Source organism: Dermacentor albipictus, chromosome 5 (assembly GCF_038994185.2).
Source record: "Dermacentor albipictus isolate Rhodes 1998 colony chromosome 5, USDA_Dalb.pri_finalv2, whole genome shotgun sequence".
NCBI lineage: Eukaryota > Metazoa > Arthropoda > Arachnida > Ixodida > Ixodidae > Dermacentor > Dermacentor albipictus.
The window spans coordinates 148,750,861-148,763,213 of record NC_091825.1 but is presented as its reverse complement, the minus strand read 5'-3'; the positions used below and the strand labels follow the sequence as shown (position 1 = coordinate 148,763,213).

Below are 12,353 nucleotides of genomic sequence, written 5' to 3'. Positions count from 1 at the left end.
CAATCTCCACAACCTCCACAACACCCGCTTCACTCCACTCTCCTTCTGCGAGGAAGAAGAAAACATGACATTATACTTGCCTTTGTTTGCAGCAGATGACCTAAGCACGTCATTTTGAGAAACACGTGAGTAATTACGTGCTTGCTTCCCTGTGTTAGACAGTTCCAAAAATAAATCTTGTGTGTGTGACACGCCCAATGGCACTGATATACTTACGAAACACTTACACAACAAAGGAGCACGCATTGGTGACATTGTTTAGGGCTGAAACTGTTTTACGCAATTTCATATATATTTTTGTTCCGCGTAAGACAAAGTAACTTCAAAAAGAATACTTATAAACTTGAGATCGCTTGCTTGGGAAAGCAGAATGCATTCTGCCTCTATGATACGCTGGAACTTCGCATTGCGTCATTTATATTAGCGGGTTTCGTTGTGATGCTAATCGTGCAACAGAGCACTGAAATGGCCGCGCTTTCAACTCTGCGTGCAGGCATTTCCAATCACCTGCTGTGTTTCATGTCGGACAACGCCACGGACAAACTACAGATGCCGGCCGAGTACTGTACCCATCTCGTCTACAGAGACGTGACCCTGAGCAAGCAGAGTGATACCTTTGTGCCTGCCAACAACGGTGCGTCTGTTTTATCCGCAGACTTCATGTTTGTCTCAAAATGAACGCTATATGTAATCAACATTAACTTATTTTCTACAGTTTCTCGATTGCATGTGGCCAGCGCACGATAGATATGTGAGCACCAACTGGATATGCTTCAAGACGCAGGATGCCTTTAATTCATCATGAAATCATATTTTAGAAACAACGAACTTAATAATCAATGATCAACATTCTTACTGAGCAGTTAAAGCTATAAATATGCAGGCTGATCGCCTTTGTAAGGACAAGCAATGTGCGTGGTAGCGCCGTACCTTTTAACTCCATTAATTAAACAAAAATAGTTAATGCAATAAAAATTGACCTTAATGCACACAGTCACTAAACACGTTGAAGTCACTGTGATATTCCCTACTATATAGCTTAAGACCCTGCTAGGCCACAATGCCTGTTTTTTAGCTGAGTCGATATTTTCATTTCATTTATGGTGGTGGGGTTTATTATTATTATTATTATTATTATTATTATTATTATTATTATTATTATTATTATTATTATTATTATTATTATTATTATTATTATTATTATTATTATTATTATTAAACTCTACATTCTCCACGCAGGCACCGGCTTCGACGAGTTCATGTCCCTGCGGGAGCGCTTCGTGACGACCAAGTTCGTGGTGTCCCTGAGCCCGGCGCTGGTGCGGGAGCTGCTGGACTACGCGGACAGAAACGAACGCAAGCTGGCGGCCGTGTGCACCCAGCTGGCCAAGTGGATCTCGCAGAACGAGCTCAACGGCGTCGCCTTCACGGGACAGCTCATCACGAGCACGCGACACAAGAGCATGCTGGCGGTGCTCAAGGTGCGGCGCGCGCGGCCTTCTACACTCGCCACGGTGGCGGTTTGCCGCGACCGCATGCAGTCTCTGCCGCTCTAGCTCTCTGGAAAAACGTTTCCGTGGGTTCGTGTCGCTTATTAATCGGTGCGAGCACCGATCAATGCGCACTCGGTCAAGACGCTCAGCAAAGTTGGATGAGTTTGTTCAGCAACGCAGTACTCCGAGTGCATGTGCGCAACAACACGAGCATGAACACGTCGGCCGTGGTGGCTCAGTGACTATAGTGTTCTTTTGCTGGGAACGGAGGTCGGGGGCCCGATTCCGGACTGCGGCGGCCTCACTTCGATGGAGGCGAAGGGCAAGAAATCTCGTGTGCTTATAGTTAGTTGCACGTTAAGAAATCGCATGTGGTCAAAATTAATCCCTAGCCCTCCAGTGTGGCCTCTCTCGTAGCCCCGGAGTTTCCTTAGGACGTTAAACCCCATGAATAAATGAATCAACAAGCTTGTACAAAGACGTCGCACGTTCTCGCTCTCATGCACGCAGTCAATTAAAAAAATAAAGTGCCTCGGTGCAGGCTGGTCAACAAACGCGAAAGTTATCGTTCTGCGTCTTTTATCCTTACGACATGAGAGTGCGAGTTCAGATAGGGTGCAGGGGAGAGCGAGAGCTGTTAATTTAGCCACTCCTTGTTTATGAGAGCCACCACAGAAGAGTGTTCTGGGGTAGCTTCTGACATCCCGGAAAAGACTCTAATACCTAACTATATACGGACTTTTCTCTATTTCAGCCTCTTCAGAATACGGCTGCAGTATCTGAGAATCGAACCCATGTTTGATGGTGAACAACACCATTGCCACTAAGTTTTGATTGCACTGTATTGAACGCGGCTAGTGTGACCATTATTGTGACAGTAATTACACACTCCAGATGAAATTTCCCAGTCGTCGTCATGATCCGTATGAAGCCCAAGTGCGATCAGATGTGGAGGATAAGGAAATTGATCCAGGGTGAGCTGAGAATGATGGTGGGATCGCGGCTTGATGCACGCCGTCTTGCCTTGCACCCATTGTTGCATTTTACGTGATCAAGCACGCGCTAGGGAGCGGGGGATACGCGGCCCATGCGCCATATCTTGGAGGTAATCTGCAGCAGGCACAGAAGGGCGAGATAGACGGCTGGTGGCTTCATGCCTGCTGCGTTCCCGCGCGCCTATTGTTGGAGCATGCAGGATCACTAGCTTCCGAGACGCAGTGAATCGAGAGGCAACATGAAACGTTCACTCGCCTTTGTCGACACTCTGTTTTTTTTACACTCGCGTAAGCTACAGCTGGATCTATGCCAATGTTACTCCTTTCTGTAAACGACAAGAGTCTAGTCCAGCATCATTTGGCGTATGTTCGTTAATCTATCCTTCGCACATCTCCCTCTCTGTGGCTCGAGCAGAACGTCCAGGATGCCTTGAAGCAGTTGGGAGAACCTAAACCTGCCCTTATCTATTCTGGCTACGCATCGCATGACCAGTACACGCAGAAGAGTATCGTGGGCAGGATTAAGGATTGCCTCCGGTAAGCACTTCTCCACAGCCCGTTTCGATGTGATGCGCGTAGGCACTGGTGTAAACAGTGCGAGTAGTTTGGTGACTTTGTTGCTAGCTGCCCGTTGTTAAATCTAAGTCAAAGAGACGGTGGGACATACTCCATTGAATGGTTGTTACCTGCAGTCACAAGTAGATGACGAAAGCAAAGAATGTAAAATCACTGCTAGCGAGAATACGCAAGAACAGTCTGGTGAATCGAGGGAGAAAGGCGATAGAATAAATTTGTCACTGCATGAATAAAAATTTAGGTCATACATATTTCCCTTTATAGCAAGATGACACATGTCACTATGCATTTACGAAAAGCTGATCTTCCTAATATCTCTGAGTTCCTGTAACTGTTTCTGTATCTACCATACCAACTACATATATAGCTTGAAGCCGCAGTGATGATAGCAACCTATTGAGGTCTCAGCCAAAGCCACCTTGAAATTGTCATTAAGATGCGCGAATCTGCATCGCAGATTCATGATTGGAAAATGTGTCAATCATCCAACTTTAGCGCCTTGCAAAATGCATGGAAAACTCGCAGGGGCTCCTCCTAAAGAAACCTTTCGGAATCGAACCTGCAGCCATTGCCTGACCACGGCTGTCGCTCTTCTATCGGAGCTAATACGGAGCCTAGCAAATGCCAATATGACGCTCATTCAATCAACGACTATCGCTGCCGAAAGCTTTCTTGGTAGCGGAATAAGGTGACATTACGAGGACTGCGTTGAGGGCAAAACATTCACGTCGCGGTACAATATAGATGAGCAGGACCACTGGTCTCGACCCGCCGTGGTTGCTCAGTGGCTATGGTGTTAGGCTGCTGAGCAAGAGGTCGCGGGATCGAATCCCGGCCACGGCGGCCGCATTCCGATGGGGGAGAAAACACCCGTGTACATAGATTTAGCTAGGTGCACGTTAAAGAACCCCAGGTGGTCGAAATTTCCGGAGTTTCCCACTACGGCGTGCCTCATAATCAGAAAGTGGTTTTGGCACGTAAAACCCCATTATTTAATTTTTTTTTTGGCCGCTGGTCTCGTTAACTGCTATTGCACGTCACCATTGCGACTAGCTTTAAATGGGTTAAAATAAATATGGTCGCATGATAGGTGTTTGCGTGGCACACGATGGGTTCAAATTCTCAAGGAGCAGAAAGGCACGGTGGGCCCCCGGCGTGTTGATACAAGAATGCACGATGCAGAGGAAGAAGCGCTGCAGTAATTGCCAAAGCTAGAAGCAGGTTCACTTTTCCCATGAAGCACATCAGCACACATTCAGCAGCATCAGCACACAACTGGCGTTCTGGTTGGCTCCTGTTGAGACAAGTGCCGGCGAATACAGCCTGACATGGCGTGTGGTCGACGTAGAATGGTTGCTTTCAAGTGTCAAGAAAAAGAGCATGTCTCAAGGGCAGCGTCATTTTGTAGTTCCACGTAACTTCACTTCGAGATTGAGCGTTTCGCAGTGCAGCCTACACTTGACCTGCATACATTGCCAATTGCAAAGAAAACACGGGACAATTACCGAAGGATATGCGTAAATCGCGGCATGACACATTTTATAACTCTTTTTCACTCGCATGCCTCAGCGCCGCAGACATCTTCGTGATAGAGACCCACTATCACGAAGAGGAGCAGATCTGCAGGTTCGTCTATCCGTCCATCTTCGTTCGGTTCGACGACACACCCAGCAGCATTCCTGTGGTAAGTGCCACGTGCGTAAAGATTAGGCCGGACGTTGCCGTGGAACCTGTCTACAATCGGTGTCAATGGTTTACAGACAATGAGATCTGAGGAAACGTTGAACTACCTAGCAATTCGTGACCATAGCCAGTAAAACAGTGCACCATTATGTTGTTCGCGTTTGCTGCTACACGCTTGAAATCTGAATTTCACATTGTCTGCCCAGACTGCAGAATTATCCAGCTTTTTCTCGGGTCCCGCGGTCCGTAAACATTCGACACCGACAGTATACTTTGATTCGCTATCACAAATGCGGAATATTAAAGTGACCCCGCAACACGCCTCTAGAAAGCAGCCATTTCCTTATTGCTGAATCATGTACGTGGCTCTTGCATCTACTCGTACCTTCTTGGTCGTTGTTCAGATGAATTGGTGTTTATTGTCGTCACGTCATGTTTCTTCGTAAGCTCCTATACACGACAATTGTCACGAGACTTTTCCCTGAAGAGTGCCCGTCCTTCCTCCTCGACTGCACTGGCGTCTCCCAACTCAAGTTGACAGACTTCCTCGCACACTGTTCACGCGTACCGCAGAAATCGGCCCTACTCTGGATGGAGATCGTCAAAGAAGATGACGGCCTGAATGGGACGCACAACATGTGCTTCTCACTCGACATGTCCACCATGTCGTTCGACGTGGCAGCCAACAGCCGGCCTACCGTTGGTGGATGGTGCACGGGCCGCAAGTGGATCAATTACGGACAGGTGAGCAACAAGTACCCACGCAGTCAATAAAAAGCATTTTTGGCGTCCTCATACCCGAAGAGAGCTAACACACGCAATCGCTTTCAAAGTGGCAAGTGGTTGAAATGTTACAAACGTGAAAAAATCGCACCCTTTGCTTAAACACCTTGGCTAAATACTGACAGCAGCATCCCCCATGTACATGGAGAAAGTAAGCGTCTCCTCATATTTTAAAAAAAAAATTACGCTTTTTTTTCTTTTTCTTTTGCCCCACCCCCTTTTTTTTTTTGCTTAAGCAACGATCATGTGGTACCTTCGCCTGTTGATCGTATATCCTGGAATGTCGTGTCATCTCGATGGTGCTTCCTATTTCACGGGTACTTTTCGTTGTCTAAGACGACACACTGAAAAATAGTAATTTTTTCGCAAAATCTGAACATAACAATACGATTAAAATAATATCCACACACAGCGCCGTGCGCATCTGGCTTCATATCCGTAATAAGTACTTTATAAGTAATCGAGAGAAATGCAGAGTATAACTTCCAACGGACCGAGGTTAAAGGGACGCTAAGCACCAATACTGAAACGCTTAACGCTGGTGGAGCATTCTTTCAAAAGTATATTTCCATTTCTTTCGCGGAAAAGGATTAGCTACTGCAATGGAGAAAATGAAGGTCAAAGGTTCGCATAAAATTTGTTTTCGTCCGAACCGCAGCGTTACGTTGTGTGCAAGTGGATTAACGGGATGTATATGGTATGCAGATAGCAAACAGTTATCCGGTTTTGAAGACGTCTGTTCGTGTGGGCTGACTTTTCGGGACGCGTCATATGTGCGCGCATGCTCGATGTACGCACAGAAGGCCCACTATGGCTTTTCGTTTACTCCCAGATGTGCGGCACGAATGTCTGGGTGACGCCCGACGAGGACCACGTAGCACTGTCGACTTCCAGGCGCAATCCGCAGACGTGGCTCGCCTATGACAGCGAGGACGCCATCAAGAAAAAGGCACGTCATCTTCCGGGCACTTGACATCGACTTGGCAATAACAACACGAGTGGAAGGTGCAGTCCGTAAATATTTCAGCATTGTTCAAGTCTACTCGCAGAATATCATCCATTCTATTCCTGCCGGTGGCTGTGACAAAATTTCGGGGACGTAAGATTAGAGAAATTTAGAATTCGCCAGATGTTCGACAACTCTTGTTCAAGCAGCATAGTTACACCGACATTTATATGTATGCGAAGGAAGATACCAGTAGGTGTTGCGATCTCGCCTAAAATAGAACGGATTCGAGAGTTCGTATGGATGATAAGCAAAATTCTGCAATGCCTCGACTGGAATGTTTATGGAATTGAAAACTGTCACCTTCCTCAAAGTAGTGGCATGCTACAAGATAAGCTCATGCGGCTTTCTCGGAAAAAGGGCTTCGTACTTCAAAGGTAAACTTGTTTCAACGCCTTTGCATGGTCAAGAGCATCGGTCCCGGGTTCAATTAGGCCAGGATGAATTCGTTATGACTGCGAAGCTTTCTTCCTGAATAAACTGCATTGGTTTCTTATGCGGCTTGGTTCTGCTGTAGGGTGGATGACAATTTTCTTTTCATGAAAACGTATACTTCCATATTGCAAATTTTTGCAGAACTGATTTTATTTTCCCACCATATGTTTGCTTTGCTGCCAGCCTTATGAGGTAAAAACAGTTTTACCACTCTTTCAGTTGCATTGTGCTACTTTCCCTGAGAATGGAATTTCTGAACTACGTCACTGCTCAAAGTAACATTCTCAGTTACACGAGAAGGACCGCGGATTCATTCAAAAGAATGTAAGAGTTCGCCCGGATGCGCACCGCAGTAGGGCAGCAGCAGCTTGAGCATGCTGTAGCCTACTTCATTGCAAAGCATTTCGCGTTGACCCCAACTCTCGATAAGAATCTGGAAGAGCACATTTTTTTTCTATTCCTTTACACTGCCTCCCATTTTCGCGTCATTAGGTGGGCCGTGCGATGGACGTGTTTCACGGCGTCTGCGTAGCCGTCTTCCATGTGGACCACGACGACAGTGCCGCCATCTGTGACGGCATCAACCGCTTCCCCAGGCTGCAGGCCATTCGGGAAGTGCAGAGTACGCCATATTGTCCGCCTAGTTCTCTTTCGTTTAAACTATGACACAAAAAAGTGCGGAAAGTTTTCTAAGACTTCTCTCCTGCTCTGCTTTATAATTTCAGAGCACCACGTGGAAAGGGAATTCTACGGAGTTGAAAAAAAAGGTAAGAAAAATTTCAATGGCACATTGTGTCGAGATGCTCAGCTTATGGAGATATAGCACCTAAATAAACACTGCTTCTTTGCTGTTCATAGCGCCACGCCGCTCTCAAGATCGGGAACGGTCCAAAAGTTTACCGAGTAAGTACGCTATTTTTATACTGGCGTGCGCATTCCCAGTCTTCTAAGAAATGCCTTTTGAGGGGTCACTTAGGCGGAATATGAAGTTAAACCCCGTCAGTAAGCTATGCTTCAAAGATTGCAAAGCGTACACTGTTACCGTGGTAGGAGGCGTGAAGAGTCCAAGAAAGCAAAAGAGAATTCTGGCAGAAGTCATCGAAGATGATGGTGAATGTAAACGATAGCTTTCTTGTCTAACCTGCTTCGTATCCTTATGTCATCCGTTAACGACGAAACGTAATGTGTACATCAGCAGGACACACGAAGTAGTTATCTCACTGCCGAAAACAATGCCACTTGATATCAAGACACGGTATATCTTGTTGCAATCACAGCACCCAAGTCAAAGCTCCATAGCAACCAACCCCTACTATCCGTAGTATCGATGGTTGTAAATACGTTGTGATGGCTGTGCATCAAGCGGCATAGCTCGACACGCAGTATCTGTTGCTGATGGAACGCTGTCGCTTTAATATGCTTATAAGTATATGACCCCTGTGTCCCCTTGGCACATTCATTCTGGTGGATTGCAAAGAATGGACACATTCAATGTCACATACGCCATGCCAGAGACTGTTCGAGCACATTAAAAAAAAGTGTTAATTCTAGGATCTTATTTGTCCAAACAGGATACGATTATGAGGTACGCCATAGCGAGGGACTCCGAATTAATTGTGACCACCTGATGTATTTGGCCCCCATCAATATGCGGCCGCTGCGGCCGGGACTCGATACCGTACCCTCGGGCTTAGAAGCGCAAAGCCCAGGCAACTACGCCACCACAGCGTGGGGATCCCCATTACCAGTGGCCCATGTTGTCTGCTCAGAAAAGTAGCAGCCAGTAAATATGTAAAGGTTCAAGCTAGTAGACAACTTGGGTCAAAGGGTATGTGCCACAATTTTTTATGCGAGATCGTCCAACCACCCAAAGTGGCCGAACTATAGCTAGCTTAAGAAATGTATCTGTCGCTTTAAAATTGAAAGCGGGTGGCAACGCCACAGCGACAGAATGTCACAGATGTTAACAGCGTTCGCTGCAGTCTGATTGCTTATCGCTCAAGTAGGTCTGCATTGCATTGTAAACGATCCAAGGACCCAGCATATAAAGTTTCAAAATCTTTTCCTGAATGTGGCTGAAATCCGAAAGTACGCTGAAATGCGTGACGTCAAGGCGGCGCACCACCACACTGGTTTCGGTGCGAAATTCAACAAACCGAACTTTAGCCCCCATTAGTTTTTCTATTAGTAATGGACTAGTTACCACGTAAATAATTAAAGTATAGTTTTTACGTAATAGCGTATCAGTATAATAAACCTACTGTCGCTCTTTAATGTACATTCATAGGACGGCCAGCAACTAAAGGCCACATTCTATGTTCCTCAGATGTATGGATGAAATGACTAATGCGTTTCATTTACAGGCAATTACTTACGCAAAAGGAGGTACAAGCACTACCTTTATTCTTAATGCAAAGATATGCAATTAGGAAATTACCGGGATTTAACAAAATTTCTAAAAGATCCCAACTCTCTAGCAACATTGCTCGATGTTTTTGTGGTATGGTCCAAACTCAGTACGTTTATTCGTTTGGCCGTTTACGTGAGTCGGTTTCACGAGTTTGTTATGTCGGCTTGAACGCTTTGCGAACAAAGGCGTTGCCCGATGTGTGCGCGTAATAGGCGACCGGCGGTGCAGGTGAACCGGCGGTGTTGTGCGTTGCGGGCGACCTGCTCTCTGACATGGACCACTACCCGACCGAATACTGCACGCACCTCATCTACCGGGACATGGTGTTCTTCTCGGAGCACAAGTGGTTCATGCCCAGAGAGGACGGTGAGTGTTTCCAAGATAATTACGTTAACAAAATGGTGTCAGTGTTGGCGGGCCATTTGGTGGTAATAAAAACTCGAGATTCGTGAGCATGTGCCTCCTATCTAGAGTCCATTTAAACCGAGCTAAGTGAACACGGATGAGGTTGTGGCGGTTAGGTGAACGGAATTTGAAAATAAGGTTCAGGTTCTTGGTTGTGCATATGACTAGGCCTGTGTCTACCGGAGTTGGTATGGGGTTGGAATAGCACCCCAATTTACTATTAACCGAATATTCGGGTTGTGTTGTTATGTCTGGGTGTTCCAAGAAATATTTGCGTCATATATATAAACCACAAACAAGTACAACGGGCATATTGATTTCTCAGGGTTGCCGCTATTGTGAAAAAATTCGCGTAGCATGTAGCCCTTCAATATGGCCTCCATAGGCTTGAAAAACTGCAGCCTCCACGCCCACCCTACTGCCTCCTCTAAAAAGGATTTCTGATTACATACCTGTAAATGACTAAACTCAGTGCCTCACATGCAGTGTGTTGAACATAACCTCATCCCGAAGAACAGTTTTGGCAGTATACTGTACCCGAACACGCAAGAATATATTTTGGCACGTGCCAGAACCCTAACCGAACCTGAACCGAAAAAAAAAAATATTAATGCTTACCGGTTCGGCAGGAAATGGTTCAAGAATATATTTGAACAGTGGGTGCTCAATAGTTTGCACGATTCTGCAAAAAACTACTACTTCAGTCGGAGCACCCTATACTAGCCGATTGTTACGACTCATGACTTGCATTGCGTGCGAGAATGGGGATAGACGATGGGTGCGCGCCGATAACTATACGGCCACTTCGACAAAGACGCTTGCACTTCTGAAGTCTATGATACCAATTATGTTCTGCGGCCGAAAAGCTGTCGGAGGGGCTCCACAGAATCAACATTTCTGGTAGAGATCCGCGCTCCCAATTCGGCAGTTACGTCAACTTGTTACTAAAACTAAATAAACCAAAAAAGTCGTAAAGACGACCTCCTTGAGAAGAGAGATCTACGAGTTCAGCTGCGTAGCTTACTGTCACTGTAACGGTGTGCGATCGCTAAAGAATGCCGTAACCTTTTCTAAACGGCATGAAAAATCTGCTTTTGTTAAGTGCCATGGTCCAACGCCCGTTTGGTGCTTAGCTAAGCAGACTACAACGCCCTTAAAGTAGTAGGAATTATTCGAGGCCCACAACGTGCTTTCTTGTGACTTTTTTGTACGCCCTTGGCCAGCGCAAGAGGACGCACCACGGGCAGATGCGCAAGAAAAATCTACATATGATTTAGCACTAACCGTCCTCGTTCATCTGCCAGAAGGATCAGTGTCCCCACCAGTTTCTAAAAAAACACCAAGCTAAGCAAAATGTTAGATGCTAGCTTCTGTTTGTGCTACAGACTAGAAGTTTGAAGTTATAGTTTATTTAGTACGATGTGAATTCGCTCTCTCTTCGGCACCATAGATGATGCCACAGTTCGCTCACTATCAGTCCTGCAGTAAACACCTGAAGCAAACCTAAAATTAACTAACTGTGCTACTGTCAAAGTAACGAGTGTTGGAGCTACGTAAGCAGGGATTCTCACTAATTATCTCTGTCTTTGATGTGTACGTGAAAATTTCCACTCATCTTTATAACTCATTCATAAATTTCTGCCTCCTGTTGATGAAACTTGCACATGTGCCCTGCGGACAAGTCGATAGTACATCATTGGGCAGGATAGAATGGACTGCGCCGCACCGGTTTTCGAACATGTTCGCGAACCGTTATAAATTTGTATTTCTCTGAAACGGAACTGAACCGGAACAAAAACGGGGCGCCTTGAACCCGAACCAAACCGGTATATTTTTTACACATTGCTCATATCAGTTATACGTTATTTATTTATTTATTCATACGTTATGTTGATATTCACGTTGGTTTGCGATCTCAAGCTGAGGAGAGAAGGAAAACGTTGAAGGGAAGCAATGATGAGCGAGGAATGAGGACAGAAGGAAAACAGGTAGAGTGATTTAGGATGGCTGGCTGCATAAAGAAAAAAACGCCAGTCTCTAAAAGCTCATTTATCTATGCCTCGGCTTGTTAGACCTCGGCATCGCGACCACGCGGAGTTTTACTCAATTTGGGGTTACATGGTAGCGGTGCCTCTCGATGTAGTTCTGGATTCCTGGCTGTGGTCCTACTCAGTTCTCGATACCGGCGGCTGGCGCGTTTTGCAGAGCAAAGCTTCAAGCAGTTCAAGGAGCTGCGCGCAAAGACATCGCTTCCCCTTCTCGTGGGCGTGTCGGCCGAGCAGCTGTCAGACTTCTACGTGCGGCTGTGGCGAAACCCGCCCAAGATGGGCCACTTCGCGCGCAGCGCCATCGAGTGGCTGAACATGCAAGGTTTAGACGGCATCGCGCTGCTCGACCAGGAGGTCAAGGCGGCCGACGTCGGCAGGCGATACTTCCCCATCGTCAAGGTGCGCCCGCGTTTGCGCGGAAGGCGCAGTGGCAGCGCATCGCAGCACGATTTCATGCAACGCTATTCCTTTTTAGCATACCCTCTGAGTGCCCGCTCCCCTATCACGGAGGTCATGATT

The 12,353-nt window shown here is 46.4% G+C and overlaps 1 protein-coding gene across 2 annotated transcripts in view; it reads left to right on the top strand.

The window, feature by feature from the left end:
• Positions 1–12,353, top strand: part of LOC135897636 (uncharacterized) — a 50,031-nt gene that overhangs the window by 18,282 nt on the left and 19,396 nt on the right. For both annotated transcript variants that reach the window (XM_065426331.1, XM_065426330.1), the window contains exons 10-20: positions 494–634; positions 1,240–1,481; positions 2,904–3,025; positions 4,634–4,748; positions 5,321–5,491; positions 6,363–6,479; positions 7,464–7,593; positions 7,697–7,738; positions 7,830–7,874; positions 9,610–9,747; positions 11,992–12,233. In XM_065426331.1, the coding sequence (XP_065282403.1) occupies positions 494–634; positions 1,240–1,481; positions 2,904–3,025; positions 4,634–4,748; positions 5,321–5,491; positions 6,363–6,479; positions 7,464–7,593; positions 7,697–7,738; positions 7,830–7,874; positions 9,610–9,747; positions 11,992–12,233 (1,505 nt within the window). The remainder of the gene's footprint in view (positions 1–493; positions 635–1,239; positions 1,482–2,903; positions 3,026–4,633; positions 4,749–5,320; positions 5,492–6,362; positions 6,480–7,463; positions 7,594–7,696; positions 7,739–7,829; positions 7,875–9,609; positions 9,748–11,991; positions 12,234–12,353) is intronic.